At 41.9% G+C, this 16155-nt stretch overlaps 1 protein-coding gene and 2 non-coding genes across 4 annotated transcripts; 2 read left to right on the plus strand and 1 right to left on the minus strand.

Moving 5' to 3' along the window:
- The first annotated feature begins 2061 nt into the window (after window positions 1-2061).
- trnam-cau lies at window positions 2062-2134 on the plus strand. The gene has a single exon. It is a non-coding gene; the product is annotated as a tRNA-Met (tRNA).
- A 105-nt stretch (window positions 2135-2239) lies between these two features.
- On the plus strand, window positions 2240-2312 carry trnar-acg. Its single transcript has one exon. It is a non-coding gene; the product is annotated as a tRNA-Arg (tRNA).
- Window positions 2313-14255: 11943 nt separating this feature from the next.
- On the minus strand, window positions 14256-15457 carry LOC119795473 (mannose-specific lectin-like). Of its 2 annotated transcripts, none has more exons than XM_038303503.1 (3): window positions 15322-15457; window positions 14655-14748; window positions 14256-14555 (listed from the first exon to the last, which is right to left on the minus strand). In XM_038303503.1, exons 2-3 carry the CDS (start codon window positions 14742-14744, stop codon window positions 14292-14294), a joined length of 354 nt encoding a protein of 117 aa, XP_038159431.1. In that variant the 5' UTR covers window positions 14745-14748; window positions 15322-15457; the 3' UTR covers window positions 14256-14291. The 2 variants fall into 2 exon arrangements, with proteins under 2 accessions (XP_038159431.1, XP_038159430.1); XM_038303502.1 differs by lacking the exon at window positions 15322-15457 and adding an exon at window positions 14903-14986.
- Between the last annotated feature and the right edge of the window lie 698 nt (window positions 15458-16155).

The raw sequence follows: 16155 nt of genomic DNA on the forward strand, positions 1-16155 counted from the left end.
CAATCACGAGCGATTTCACTTGTTTGAGAATAGTGGTTTCAGCCAATACTGAGAAGGTTATTCAAGCCAGACCTGGCCAGCCGCGCGGGTTTGCTGCATTCATATGCTAATTAGGGCCATTAGTACAGCTGATCGCTCTCCACATACGTCACGGTACGTTTCCGACAATTTGTGGCACGACAAACGCGGACAAGCACGGGTTGCAAATTGTCGGAAACTGACGAAAATCAGGCAGATCTGTGGGAGTTTACGGGGGTTTACGGGGACGAAAATCCCACTTTTCATGCAGTGATTGGTGATTGATGCAAGTGACAGTTATGCCATGCAGGACTTGCTAACTCCAAAAAATCTAAAATGATCTACTGCATTATAGTTTTGCTGTTTGAAAATCTTTACCTGCTCTTGAAGGGGCTTCAAAGTTTAAAACTAGTAAAGGGATAAGTTCCACACTTTTAAACTGTTTGGGAAGGTCCTTTCTGCACAGCTCAATGCACATGCAGATTGGAAGCCCATAACGATTATTTGTTGTCATTACTGTTGTTTTTTTGGACTGGTTCAGTGTAAGATGCTTGTTTACATTAGATTTAAGCAGGTGGTATTAGCTTGAAAATGACAGCACCACTCTACTTGCATCCACCCCAAAGGTTACTTGAACCAACAAATTCTGGCATCTGGCTGCTGGTATCATTCTGAACAGTACATTTTGAAAGTTTGGGAAAATTTCTAAAAGACTGGGAGTTACTGGAGAGGGATTTCTTTCAAAGCAGCATTAGAACTCATTCCAGAACCGATCTCTTTAAAACATTGCCTGTTCTCCTCTTACATTACAAGTAGTTTGAAAAGTTAAGTAGGAGTAGCATTGGGGATGGTAGGACATTGCAGTGGACACATATTTAATGAGAAAAATACAACAGCTGCTGTAAATGTCACTGCTCATTTTTGAGCTGGCTTAAATCTGGCATAAGAGATTGACAGTAAATAGCAGAGGGTGGTTTCGGTCCACCGACCTCTGGGTTATGGGCCCAGCACGCTTCCGCTGCGCCACTCTGCTCTCCTCATCAGAAGAGGGAATTGGAAGGCAAAATCAATTACTTAGGGTTTGGCTTTGTTATGCCATAAGCAACAACATTAATTTTGGACATTTTGGAACAATCTGCATGCAGATTTTAGCTTTGGACATCTGTGGATTAAAATATATAATTTTGCTATGCTTCACCAATCCTCAAGAGTGACAAATCCACTCTCCAAAACACATTTCCTTGGGGACAGACGATTCTGACCGCCAACCTGCTGCAGGGAAGAATCAAAATTGACCACATGCTTGCCCATTCTCTATACCCGTGGGATTCCAGAGGTTCCAACATGGGGGAACACAAAGACAATTTGTCAAAACGGACCTCCCTCTTCAACTCCAGCTAGTGATACAGTTCTGATGCTGAATTCGGAACAAGATTGTTACAAAACAAACAGTAAGATTCTCTCTGAGTCTACATGAGTCTTGTTACTCAGACAACTCAGACTTACAAATGGACGCTAAACTTTATGTTTGGTAAAGGTTTTGACCTTGTGAAATTGTCTCAGAATAACATTGAAAGGATATAATTCAAGACAATACTGCAAAGCAGCTGACAAAAAATAGCTTTATAAAAAAACCTTTATTTTCCTCCTTTTTTATTCGACCTCAGAGAAAGAATATGTTAGAGTACTGATGCACAGATATGGATCTATCAGTGGACGAATATAGGAAGGTGAATGTCAAAGAAGAGTTGCTAAACTATGCTCAGAAAATGAGGCCTAAACCCATATCAGTGGCCTTGTTTGAAAAGAAAAACAATGTATTGTAGGACTTTGTTTCAGATCACTGACTACTGGGTTATGGGTTGGTTCCAGACAAGCAACCTACTGGATTGCACAGCAGATGGCACTGGAACAAACAATCCCTTGCTCAGGAGATATATCCATTAGGATGTTGGAGGAACAGATCTCATCAAACCCTCTTGTGGAGGATATGGGAAAGGTCCGTGCACAAAGTCAGTCCCTGTCCCAAAGTCAGCTTTCATGGCCTCGTTGGCGCAGTAGGCAGCGCGTCAGTCTCATAATCTGAAGGTCGTGAGTTCAACCCTCACACGGGGCATATGTTTTAGCTTTTCCCAGTATTTAACAACATTCTCCCCCTAACTTTCTATGATGCAACTTTATCCGCCGCTTCGCACAATGATGGTTATGTCTTGTCAAGTATGGGCTAGTGGCGCAATGGATAACGCGTCTGACTACGGATCAGAAGACTCTAGGTTCGACTCCTGGCTAGCTCGTTTGTTTATTGTCTTTGTCTTACACGTCTGTACTCATTCCGAGTCAGCTGGTCAATCACTCTCGCAAACTCCTAAAGCGGATGCAGCTTGAAATCCAACCTCCATATGAGAAGAAGAGGCACAAAAATCCCCTCATTGGTGATTGATGCAAGTGACAGTTATGCCATGCAGGACTTGCTAACTCCAAAAAATCTAAAATGATCTACTGCATTATAGTTTTGCTGTTTGAAAATCTTTACCTGCTCTTGAAGGGGCTTCAAAGTTTAAAACTAGTAAAGGGATAAGTTCCACACTTTTAAACTGTTTGGGAAGGTCCTTTCTGCACAGCTCAATGCACATGCAGATTGGAAGCCCATAACGATTATTTGTTGTCATTACTGTTGTTTTTTGGGACTGGTTCAGTGTAAGATGCTTGTTTACATTAGATTTAAGCAGGTGGTATTAGCTTGAAAATGACAGCACCACTCTACTTGCATCCACCCCAAAGGTTACTTGAACCAACAAATTCTGGCATCTGGCTGCTGGTATCATTCTGAACAGTACATTTTGAAAGTTTGGGAAAATTTCTAAAAGACTGGGAGTTACTGGAGAGGGATTTCTTTCAAAGCAGCATTAGAACTCATTCCAGAACCGATCTCTTTAAAACATTGCCTGTTCTCCTCTTACATTACAAGTAGTTTGAAAAGTTAAGTAGGAGTAGCATTGGGGATGGTAGGACATTGCAGTGGACACATATTTAATGAGAAAAATACAACAGCTGCTGTAAATGTCACTGCTCATTTTTGAGCTGGCTTAAATCTGGCATAAGAGATTGACAGTAAATAGCAGAGGGTGGTTTCGGTCCACCGACCTCTGGGTTATGGGCCCAGCACGCTTCCGCTGCGCCACTCTGCTCTCCTCATCAGAAGAGGGAATTGGAAGGCAAAATCAATTACTTAGGGTTTGGCTTTGTTATGCCATAAGCAACAACATTAATTTTGGACATTTTGGAACAATCTGCATGCAGATTTTAGCTTTGGACATCTGTGGATTAAAATATATAATTTTGCTATGCTGCACCAATCCTCAAGAGTGACAAATCCACTCTCCAAAACACATTTCCTTGGGGACAGACGATTCTGACCGCCAACCTGCTGCAGGGAAGAATCAAAATTGACCACATGCTTGCCCATTCTCTATACCCGTGGGATTCCAGAGGTTCCAACATGGGGGAACACAAAGACAATTTGTCAAAACGGACCTCCCTCTTCAACTCCAGCTAGTGATACAGTTCTGATGCTGAATTCGGAACAAGATTGTTACAAAACAAACAGTAAGATTCTCTCTGAGTCTACAGGAGTCTTGTTACTCAGACAACTCAGACTTACAAATGGACGCTAAACTTTATGTTTGGTAAAGATTTTGACCTTGTGAAAATGTCTCAGAATAACATTAAAAGGATACAATTCAAGACAATACTGCAAAGCAGCTGACAAAAAATAACTTTATAAAAAAATCTTTATTTTCCTCCTTTTTTATTCGACCTCAGAGAAAGAATATGTTAGAGTACTGATGCACAGATATGGATCTATCAGTGCACGTATATACTGTATATTGGGTCACCAAATGGTGGCTTGATGTAGAGCTTCAGTACTCTACACTAACATGACTGCTGTTTCAGCCCTACTGAGTGGGAATGGATGTTATTGAATCTTAAACCAAAGTTGGTATTATGCAACCTCACCACTTAGTTGAATGCATATCTATAATGTTGTTCAAAGCTGATTTTCAGTAGCTAAAAGTGTATTTCTGCTTAAAAGATATAATGCAACCCATTTGGTCACACTTCTTTGTGCTGACCATCTGGCTAGGTAAACTCTTCCTGGTAAATGAGGTTACTACCTGTGCACACCACTCAATCACACCTTCCAAGCCCAACTGACTACCAAATTTTTTACTATGTCCCTTGTACAGTAGTTTTTTTGGGTAGACAGTCTATCAAATTGATACAATTTAGTGGTATTTTGCTGTAGAAATGTTTTGCAGGCCATGGCATTATTGACCTGTCATCCAGTCTATGCCAAAGGGAATCAAAATCTTGCATTGGAATCCAAAGCCGGACAACTGTGTTTAAGGAAAATCGATTTTAACCTTACCATGACAATGACTTTTTGTGAATTTCGTAAAAGAAAACTTTTAGAACACAATCATCTCTTACTTTACCTCAATACATGCGGTTAAACTGTCTCTATTTTAATGTGATGATGACAGACACTCATCTAACATGAGGAGCATATTGCAAAGCTTCACATCACATTGTTGATTAACAGACATGATGTAGAAACCCTACTAAAAAGGTCAGAAACATGTCCCTGATTGTCTAGTGGTCAGGATTCAGCTCTCTCACCGCTATGGTCGGGGTTTGATCCGTACTATACACAGAGTGCGAAATACGGGTGGCTCGGCCCCCCCGATTAACCCATGAGACCCCCTGAAAGCCTCAGAAGCAAAATTTTAAGGGGGTCTTAAATCGCATCATAACAATACTTTTTTGTCACTAATGGTAACTAAATGTTTTTAAGCTCAACATGTCCAGTATTAAAATTCAAAACCTTTTTTCACAAATATGTTCTGTTTTTTGCCAAGTGAAGCCAGAATATCCTGATCGCGTATGCAAATTAGCCATGTGCTTTTCCGCAGTTAAAAACACGGGTAACGTGGAACAGATTGCGTGAAGACAGCAGGTCTTCACTCCTGTTTGTGGACCTCAACGGACCTCCTCTGGACAAATATAACCCTATTTCATTTGTCAGAAATTGGATTAAAGGAATAGAACACCCAAAACATGATTAGCCTTCATTTTCTACTCACCCCCATGCTGAACAACACTCTGGAGTACATTTTTGATATCTCAAATGCATCTGGAGATCTGGGAGGCTTCTTGCTGTCTGCTGACATTCAAATAATGGAGGTCTATGGTGCCCGAGGCAGAAAGGTCCATAAAAGTCCACAAAAAAACGTGTCAATATTCCTCCATACTGCTCGTCCAATGTATTCCAAGTGTCCTGAGTGGGTAGCGTCCATAATTTACTCGAAACGAAGTCATTTAGAATGTCTTTAGAGCATAAACAGTAGTGTATAGGATTTCCTAAAAGCGCGTTCACGAGTCTACGGAAACCGCGGCAGACCAAACCAGCGCATTCAGCTCGGCAAAGAACTCATGCTCTTCCTCAACACTGAAGTCCTCAGACATTTTTCTTTCATTGTTTCTTTCTTTGCACAGGTAAACAGCACATTTCTTCTTCTACTCTTGCATTATCGGCAGAGCAGACGCTGAATGCGCACTTTCATCTGGTTTGGTCTGCCGCGGTTTCCGTAGACTCATGAACGCGCTTTTAGGAAATCCTACTGTGGGGGCTCCTTCTTTTTTTATTTTTTTTTTTTTTTTTTGGGGGGGGGGTTTGGCATGTCTGTTTTCTCGGGGGGTGGGCGGGCCTGCTGGGTGGGGGTCCTGCTGGCGGCGCGCCGCTGGTGTGTGGGGGTCCGGGCGGCTCCGGCGGGGGTGGTGTTGGGGGGGCCGGTCTGGGCGGGCTGGCTGCGCTGGCTGGGTATTTGGGTGGGTTTTCCCTCCTGGAGGCATGGCGGGGCTGCTCTGTTCCCGCTGATCGCGGCGGGTGGGGCTGCGGGGCGGGTGGGGGCTTGGAGTGGCTATGGCCGGCGCGTGTTGGGGGGCCGGGGCGGCGGAGCTGCTCTGGCCGCGTGTCAGGGCCTGGTGCGGGGTGGCGGGCGGCGGACGTGGCTGAGCTGCTTTGGCTTCGTCCGGTGGGGGGGGCGGCGTGGTTCGCTCCGCTCTGGCTTTGTGCTGCCCCGGGTGGTTGCGCCGGCTGCGGTCTGCTCTTCTTGCGGTTTTGCGCCGGGCGGCTTTTCTGCTCTCGGGCTGATTCTGTGCGCGGTGTGTTTCGTTGCGCGCTGTTGGCATCGGTCTTGGTGGGGAGGGGCTGCGCTTTTGGCCGGGGGGGGGCGTTTTGGGGGGGTCCCGCGGCGCTCGCGGCCGGTTCGCGGCGGATGCGCGTGGGCCCCGGCCGGGGCCGCCTGAGTGTTTTTTCTGGGTGGTGCGGTCGCGGTGGGTGTTGCGGCCGGTCGCCGGGGCTTGGTGCCGGGGGGCGGGGCGTGTTTCGGTGCTCTGTGGGGCTGGGGCGTTTCGGTCGGCGCCGTGGGGGGGCTGGTGTTCGGTGCCTGGCCCTACTTCGGGGTGGCCGGCTGCCGGCGGGGCCCGCGGACTCGTCCCCGCGGCTCCCCGGGGCGCCGGCATGGCGGTGGCTGGGGGGCTTCTTTGTGGCTGTCTCTCCTCCTACCTTGGTGGGGGTCTGACTTCCGGGGCTGGCCCCGCCTTGGTGCCTTCGCTTCTGGGGCCCCTTTGGGTGCCTGGGGCTTTGGGTCTCCCAGCGCTGGACTCAGTGCTCTGGGGGGTGTGCCTCTCCGGCTCTCCACAACCACTATTGAGCATTTTTTCTATGGTTAAAACTTTACATGCACAAGTTCACCCTCACAAACAACTACAGGTGCTAGGCTTCAGGTACTTAGAGATTCACTTCCAAACAGAAACCCCACATTCATATCTTCAGGTAACACAGAGTACATGTCAGACTTAATAATATTACTTTAGCGATAGTTTCAAGGTGTTTGCTTTATTGTATATCTCGTACCATGTCTTTTGGTTGTGCTGTTCTTTTTTTTTTTTTTTTTTTTTCATCTCATTGCAGGTGATGAAGCAGACTGAAAATGTTTTGTCATTGTATCCTTTCTATCTCCTCTTTCTTTCATCTTTTGTCCTTTTTTTTTTCTTTTTCTTTTTCCTTCTTCTTCTTCTGTTTTTCTGCTCTACTTACATTGCAGTGTCCATATGAACTGTTAAACTCCCTGCATAATTATAATAAAGCAGTTTATATGCATGAAACAAGTGGAGCAGTATGGCAATTGCCATACCGCTACACTTGTGAAAGTAAAATCTGTTGGGCTCCTTTTGGCATCAAGACCATTATTCTTATTGCCACCTTGCCAGACAGGACACTGTAAAAAAAAAAAAAAAAAAAAAAAAAAAAAAAAAAAAAAGGAAATCCTATACACTACTGTTTAGGCTCTAAAAACATTCTAAATTACTTTGTTTCGAGTAAATTATGGACGCTACCCACTCAGGACACTTGGAATACATCGGACGAGCAGTATGGAGGAATATTGACATGTTTTTTGTGGACTTTTATGGACCTTTCTGCCTCGGGCACCATGGACCTCCATTATTTGAATGTCAGCAGACAGCAAGAAGCCTCCCAGATCTCCAGATGCATTTGAGATATCAAAAAACTACTCCAGAGTGTTGTTCAGCATGGGGGTGAGTAGAAAATGAAGGCTAATCATCTTTTGGGTGTACTATTCCTTTAAAGCAGGACATATGCGTGCATTAAAGAGAGAGACAGACAGAGAGATAGTCTTTGTGTGTGTGTGTGTGTGTGTGTGTGTGTGTGTGTGTGTGTGTGTGTGTGTGTGTGTGTGTGTGTGTGTGTGTGTGTGTGTGTGTGTGTGTGTTTGCATAGACTGACTGTCTGTTCAGGCTCTTGCCCGCTCCACCAGATTAACAGAAAGCTTCATCTACCAAGCTGTCAGGAAGCTGAGCCCCCTTTAAAAAAAAATCACTCCAAACAAACTTTCTCCTGCACTACTATTAATACTATATTTATTAACTGTTCTTTCGCACTGTTACTGTTACAAATGATATATCTTACATAATTGGTAATAATAATAATAATAATATTTTTTTCCGCTGCCATTACCATCTGCATTTTTGCACGAGCATAAGTATTGCATATTTTATATTGTTGTACATTTAATATTTTATAGTGAAATTGAATGTTTAAATTTTAGTATTCGGAACTGATGTTATCTGTTAGTGCCTGTGCACTTTATCTGTTTCACTGTTGGTGAATGAGAAACGTCCTCTCGAGTCCTTGTATGTTTGGTGAATGTGAAGAATTGACATTAAAGCTGACTTTGACTTTGAAATGTTATAGGCCTACTGCATATTGAGAAAATTTATATTGGTATTGCGCAACAATCGGGAGATGGGGACCCCCCAAATATTGACAGGTATTTCGCACACTGTGTAAGAGATACAATAAAGTCACACCTTTATACTATCACTGAAGTATAAGTAGTATTATTCAATCAGACGTGTATACTGTGGTAGCTGAGAATAAGAATATGGGCTTCTGTATGCAAGTGAATCTCTAAGTACCTGGAACCAAGCCATGTAGTTTATCTAAAGGAAAAATTCTCAATAGTGGTTGTGAATAGCCGAAGATGCCCCCCTCGGGAACACTGAGGCAAGTGCCGGGGGACCCAAAGCCCCAGACGCCCAAAGGGACCCCAAGAGCAAAGGCGCCCAGGAGGGGCCAACCCAGGAAATCCGTCTCCCCACCAAAGGCGGAGGAGAGTCGACCGCAAGGAAAACCCCCAGCCACTGCAACGCTGGAGCCCCCCGGGAGCTGTGGGGATGAGTCCGTGGGCCCCGCCCGCAGTCAGCCACCTGGAAGTGGATCCGGCCATGGCCCTAGGGCCCAAAAAGTAAATAAATAATTTTAAAAACTTTAAAATGCGGATGCACATTTAGACATAACACTCACATCCAATAATATCAGGACACAGAGGACCGGTCCTGCGATTACCCAATAGGTGAACCTAACATACGGATGGGGGGAGGGTAGTGGTGTCACCGCTACCAGGGTTACACTAACCCATGTAGTTCCTGCTTCGGGCCGGGTAGTTAATTCTAGGTAAGACCATAATTTTAATTGAGGCTACCCTACCCATAAGGGAGACCGGAAGGGATTTCCATCTTTCTAGGTCCTCTTCTATCTTTTTTAAAAGAGGGATGTGGTTGAGTTTTGGTAAATCAGCTAATTTAGTTGACACAGTAATTCCCAAATATTTGATATTTCCTGATTGCAGTTGTAAACCTAGAGGATTGTGTAGAGAGCAATTAATTGGTATTTAGACCAATTTATAGAGTAATCTGAGATTTTGAGAAAGATTCTAGTAATCTAATTACTTGAGAAAGGGAAATGTTTGAGTGCTGGAGATAAAGTAATAATCTGCAGAAAGACAAATTTTATGCTCTATTTTCATGCATTTTATACTTTTAATCGCATTAGTTTGTCTGATTGTTGTAGCTAGAGGCTCAATAGAAATAGCAAAAAGTGAGGGAGAGAGCGGGCATCCCTGCCTGGTGCCCCTCTGGAGACAAAAGCTGGAAGATGTTTAATTATTTGTCTTGACACAGGCTGTTGGGAAGCTGTATAAGATTTTTAACCAATTTATAAAGAAATTGCCTTCACCAAATTTATGTGGAGTAGCGAATACAAATTTCCAGTTTACTCTATCAAATGCCTTTTCTGCGTCTAAAGACAATAAGTAAGATTTTATATTTTTACTTTAGGAATAATCTATTAAATTCAGCAGTCTGCGTGTGTTAGCGGCTGACTGCCTTCCTTTAATGAAACCAGTTTGATCTGGGTGGATTATGAGAAGAGTGACTTTATCTAATCGTTTTGCTAAAGCTTTACAGGTTATTCTAATATCCACATTAATTAAGGATATGGGATGATAGCTGGTCGGAAACATAGGATCTTTGAGGAGACTAATGTTGGCAGAATTCATATTAGCTGGAAATTTGCCATTTTCCTGTGTTTGCTGTAGCTGCAGGAAAAAACAAGTTATTTCGTTTTCAGTTTTTTTTTTCCTTATACAAATTTGGGTCAACTAAATCTGACTTTGTGATGATTCTTTGGACTTTGTTTCTGAGTTCACTCTTTAGTTTTACTGTTCTGATATATAATTAACAGACGCAGTCTCTTGTTCAGTACAATGACCCCATTGTACTGGACTAGTTACAATAGTATTGTAATCACCAATTATCTCCTGGTATACAGGGCAGTTGTAATGCATTTTAATACAGCTGTATGTTTCTAAGTTCATTGTTAATTAGTGCAGGTATATTTGTTAACTATAGCTTAAGATGAATGAAAGAAGATTAATGTTTAACTTAATTTAGCAAATAAGCCCCAAAGTCTGTCTTGGACATAATGGTATTTTCTGTAATGCAGACCTTTGTGGAAATCATATTTAAAAGGAGAAAAAAAAAAAGCAATTAGAGCTTTTTCAGACTTTAGACTGCAGTCTAGCATTTGACCCTTTGTCAGTACCTGGCCTGAAATAAATGCTGTGCTGGGTTGATTTTGAAGGTGTGAGCAGGAAGTTCTTGCCCTTCTATAATTTTCCAAACATATTTGCTATTGCTCCTACTCCATCGAACATTAGACTTTAATGGAACCTGGAAACTGGTAGAGGTCTCCAAAGACGCAAATGACATTCATTATATTTGCCCTCAAAGTTTGATGTGCTCTCTTAACTAAACAAAGCTAAAATAAGTAAGTTTTAGTCTCCCTGCGTCAGTTTAAAATGAAAGCTTCAACTTTGATTGGTTTTTGCAGAATCACATAAATCAGAAACTGATTTCTTACTCTGTCTCTAAGGATCCAGGTTCATTACTGAATACTGGAGGTCTTTCTTTGGAGCGCTCACTCCTCATAGACAGACAGTTGGACCCTGGATTTTCACCTTTGTTCTTCTTTAGAGCTTGATCTTCCATGTTCTGGACTTTAGTGAGTCTAAGAGAAAAACCAAAACCAGTCAGCTGCTAGTGATTCTTGTTCTTTAAGTGCTTTGTAAAACAAAAAGCTCATCCACATACATGTAAAGGAGCAAAGGCCTCTACTTTGCTATTTTATACATTTACAAGAACATTTGACTTAAAACTGTGTTTGAGACCTTTTCAAGTCTAAACTTTAGTCATATTTCAGCTTTGTAGAAAAATTCATAAGGTCAGATATAATGAATTAAAGTGCTAAATTTCCTTTGAAATAGTGATGTGCAGAGGTCAAGTAAGGGGTGGTCTTACCCTAGATACCCCCAAAAGGATTGACATTTAAAAACAACGATCAATTCTCTACAGTTCTTGGTGCTATGCATAGGTGAAAAAGATCCACATAAAGTTCTTATTAAAAAAAGTTAAAGGAAAATTCCGGTTTTTAACTCTTTTAGCCCATTTTCTGTAGTGTCCAGGATGAAATCGAATGATCGACACCAAAATTTTGACAATTGGTCCTGTCTCTGCTTTTTGGCTCATGCAGAATCCCCCCCTGGCTGCTTCAGAATGGCTTCCATAGTGCATGTCCAATAATGTCCTTAAAATAACCTTAAACGTTCTTTTTTTAAAATATGCTACTCACCGGGTCGTCAGCGCTGTTTAATGACGTTCCAAAAAAAGTTTCGTAAAGAAAAAACGTTCCTGTAGTGTTTTATTTAGCATTTTGTAAATCCCATTGAGTTCTGTTGGAATAGTCAATATCCCTCCGCCACCGGAAACGGAAATTGGGCCTGTTTACGCTTAGTTGTAGTCTTTTCGCAAGGCCCAAGTGTTTCTGCTTCACTCTGTGTACTCCGACGTCGAGGTGCTAATGTCTCTGTTAAACACTTTAAAAAACTCTGAAAATGGAATACGAAAGGTGGATTCTTGAGGAGGACATATTGGACTTTGTGTTTGACGGTAGAGGATACCGTCGCCAACTAGTGGTCTGGAGTGTGCAACGCTTCAGATTCGAACGGGAAGCGGAAGTTTATAAGTGGTTTTGATGTATCGGAAAAAATAGTTCTGGGATTTACAAAATGCTAAATAAAACAAGACAGGAACGGTTTTTCTTCAGGAAACTTTTTTTGGAACGTCATTGAACAGCGCTGACGACCCGGTGAGTATCATATTTTAAAAAAAGAACGTTTAAGGTTGTTTTAAGGACATTATCGGACATGCACTATGGAAGCCATTCTGAAGCAGCCAGGGGGGGATTCTGCATGAGCCAAATAGCAGAGACAGGACCAATCGTCAAAATTTTGGTGTCGATCATTCGATTTCACCCTGGACACTACAGAAAATGGGCTAAAAGTGTTAAAAACCGGAATTTTCCTTTAAAGTAAATTACTTTTTTATCAGCAGAAGCAAATCCTTCTAGTTCAACGCATAAAGGAAAAAATTAATTATGGCCTTAAATTGTTAGTCAGTAATTAAAGAGTTTCATTAAAGAAAATTCCGCACACAAAAAGAAACACATCAACCAATTAATTTTGTATCTCTACAGTTTGCTGTTGTTTTTGAATCAGCCTGAAAGTTTTGCAACATTCTGCTCCTCTTCCTGTTTGCCATCTTAATGCTCAGGTTGTTTGTCCCTTCCTGCTTTTACTTGGGTTCAATCTTCATGTCAGAAACTGTTAAGGTTTAAGTTCACTCATATTATTCTTTGTGTCATTCTGCACTTTAAAAAAATTCACTTCAGTGGTAACTTTTTAACACCACAATGTATTGAATAAATACAAACACTGTTAACCCATACTTTTTGACTTTTCATTCATATTTTTTCACAAGAATCCTCTTTAAACCCCTCAAAATTGTAAATGAGATAAATGAGAAAAATAAATGAGAGTAAAATCAGATCAGAGATCATATAAAAATAAATGACAGTGTAGCAGATTCTTATGTAATTTTGGTGATAGAGAAATGTTAGTGTGAAGTGTGAAACAGAATCTAAAACTGATCAGATAGCAGGTTAATTATTTACCTTTGATATAGTCAAACAGAAAACACATGACTATATCATTACCTACTACCACAGCTTAATAGGACACACTGTCTATGCACAAGCCTTTGAAGTGAAACTAATCCACTGGGCTGATTTTGAGGAAATTATTACCCGTAAGATCTATTCCTACATCAAACCAGTGAGTTCACATTAATATTCTGGCATTCAATCTTAAATTCCCCATATCATGCAAAATTAACATTATAAGCACGTTGTATCAGTAATATGTGTCCTGAAGCCTGTTTATGAAATTCACAGTTGTTTCCCTTTCATTTGCCTATCTCCATCTCCTAGCTTATGTTTGCTCATAATTTTTTGGTAAAAGCCATCTGCCTAATTTTAAAGGAATTTTCCAGAATAAAGGCAACACCATGCTCTGGAGGCCTCATTGATCATGTTTGTTTTACTTGCAAATGTAGCATAATGGGACCTTTAAGAAAATCAAGCTTTATTTGTGAAAGTATGGAACTCAGCAATGGTGTTGTTCTCTGGTTATACAAATCATTACAAAATTAAACATTATCCTTAATAAATCAAATACGCATCTTTTAAACCAGTGTTTTAGGTTTTTAGAGTTATCCAGGCAATAACCGCTGTCTACTGAGGGGTGGCTAAAAACTAATGGCTGCCAATGACTGTCTCATTGGGTCAGTGGGTGATAGTTTGGTTAAACCTTTAACTGCTCACTGGTTTCCAAGATATCCCAGAAAGCATTTATCTGGTGGAGTCAACTTCCTATCCCACTTCACTCTTCTCTGACAAAAACAAATATTCAACAGAATGGCCGATTTACCAAAACAGAAAATAGCATAGGTCATAATTTTCCACAGAAGCCCCAACCCTTTAATAAAAAAAGAAGCCTCCCCTCTTTTAGAGTACTTCCACATAGTCATGCACCCTGCTATCAGAGGAATGTAATTTTGTTGAGTACTTAATTTGATTTTTAGTTTTAAATGTATTCATGGTATTTTAGGTACTTTCTGCCTTGCAGATGATGATGATTCTCTTTCTTACAGCTGGATTAAAGAAGTACCAACTATACCAATTAGGCAAATACCTCATCTACTAACTTCTAGCAACATTAAGGACAGCCAATAATGACTTTGCTTGCTGAAGAGTTGGCAACAATGAGGATGGACAAATGGATGGAAAAATGGATGGATGAATGGCTTCTATGATCTTTTTTTTAACAATATTTAAACAAATAAAAACAAACAAGGAATTTCTTGTAAGATTTTTATTTATTTTCTGTGTTTCTTCATTTCTTCTCCCCTCTGGACATGGTGGAGTTCCACAATTCTGTGGCATCCTTATGCAACTGCAATATCCCATCATCAGATAGGTGAAGACGGCAAACATGAGAGCCAGGAGTGTATGTGTCGCTGGCCCATTTAGGCCTGTTAGATTGATTGTACATGACCAGGTTACAATCCTCCTGCATGACCAGACGGACTGCATCAGACCCACAGGTATCTGAGGCCCACACAGGCTTCCAGCCATAGATGACAAAGTTTCCATCACCCTACAAGTGCAAATTTTAGTGCACTGTTAAAGACTTTGCAAATCAAATTGGTCCATGAAATGTATAACCGGATTATCAAATTACACCCAAGCTTATTACCTGGAAAATTGCCTTCCATTGTCCATTGTTGGACATTAGGTAGTCTCCCCTGCGAAGCTCGTCATTCCTTGACAAATAGTTTTTGCTCATTGTTCTGAAACAGTGGTAGAATGATAGTCCAAAGTAAATTTTATGCATTCAATTCTGTACATGCATGAATGTGGCAAATGACCCAACAATAGTTAACTTTATACAAATAAGCTTTCATATGATAAGTTTCATTAATCTGTCAATGCACAAGTACTTACAGCTCTAAATGTCCAATGCAGATCAGTAAGTTTGCAGAAACAAGACTGGGCAAACTTCAGAGATAAACATTTTTATACTGTTTAACTGTGGGTGGAGTTACAGTAGTGCAACACTCCTTTTTTCTTGCTCATATTTTATACCTCTTCTTCAAACATTTTGCATCCTTGCCACCTGTATTTTTCTGGTGAGTGGGCTTGCTATCACTTTGCTAGCGCCTGAGCCAACCCGTATTACTGCACACCAAAGAATTTTTCTCAACCAAAATGTCAACACATGGAAACAAAGAGTTATCTTTCTTCGCTGGATTTTTACTCCTGATGGCATTCCAGCCAAAGACCTAAAGCAGGGTTGGACTGTTATTGTTCCAGGCAACCAGTGAACCTCAGTTCATCTCCAGTCTTCATCTAAAAGGTCTTACCTCCGCGAAACAGTTCTCAGTCTTCTTCACCTACTTGCCTGCTCTTCACCAAAATGTGTTTGCAAGTATAACGATCTCTGATCGCACTCACATTCTCCTTGACCTCAGGGGTACAGTCTGTCAAACCCGCTATGTTCCTCGGCCAGCCGAGAAACATAGTCCCTCCAGCATGTCCTGGATCTCCCCCTCGGCCTCCTTCCGGTGGGACGTGCCTGGAACACCTCACCAGGGAGACATCCAGGAGGCATCCTAAATCAGATGCCCGAGCCACCTCAACCGGCTCCTCTCGATGTGGAGGAGCAGCTGCTCTAACCTGAGTCCTCCCCAGATGACTGAGTTCCTCACCTTATCTCTGAGGGAGAGCCCAGACACACAATGGAGAAAACTCAATTCAGCTGCTTGTATCCGGGATCTGGTTCTTTTGGTCCTGACCCAAAGCTCATGACCATAGATGAGGGTAGGAACATAGATCGACAGGTAAATCAAGAGCTTTGCTTTTTGGCTCCGCTCTCTCTTCACCACAACAGACCGGTACAGTGCACGCTTCACAGCTGATGCCGCACCAATCTGCCTATCGATCTCCTGTTCCATCTTCCCCTCATTCGTGAACAAAACCCCAAGATGCTTAAACTCCTCCATTAGGGGCAGTACATCCTCCCCAACTCGGAGAAGGCACTCTACCCTTTTCCGGCTGAAGATTTGGATTTGGAGGCACTGATGCTCATCCCGGCCGCTTCACACTCGGCTTCGACCCACTCCAATGAGAGCTGTAGATCACGCCCTGATGAACCTAATAGGACCACATCATCTGTGAATAACAGAGATGCAATCCTA

This window comes from Cyprinodon tularosa, unplaced genomic scaffold (genome assembly GCF_016077235.1).
Source record: "Cyprinodon tularosa strain WSP-4 unplaced genomic scaffold, ASM1607723v1 ctg511, whole genome shotgun sequence".
NCBI lineage: Eukaryota > Metazoa > Chordata > Actinopteri > Cyprinodontiformes > Cyprinodontidae > Cyprinodon > Cyprinodon tularosa.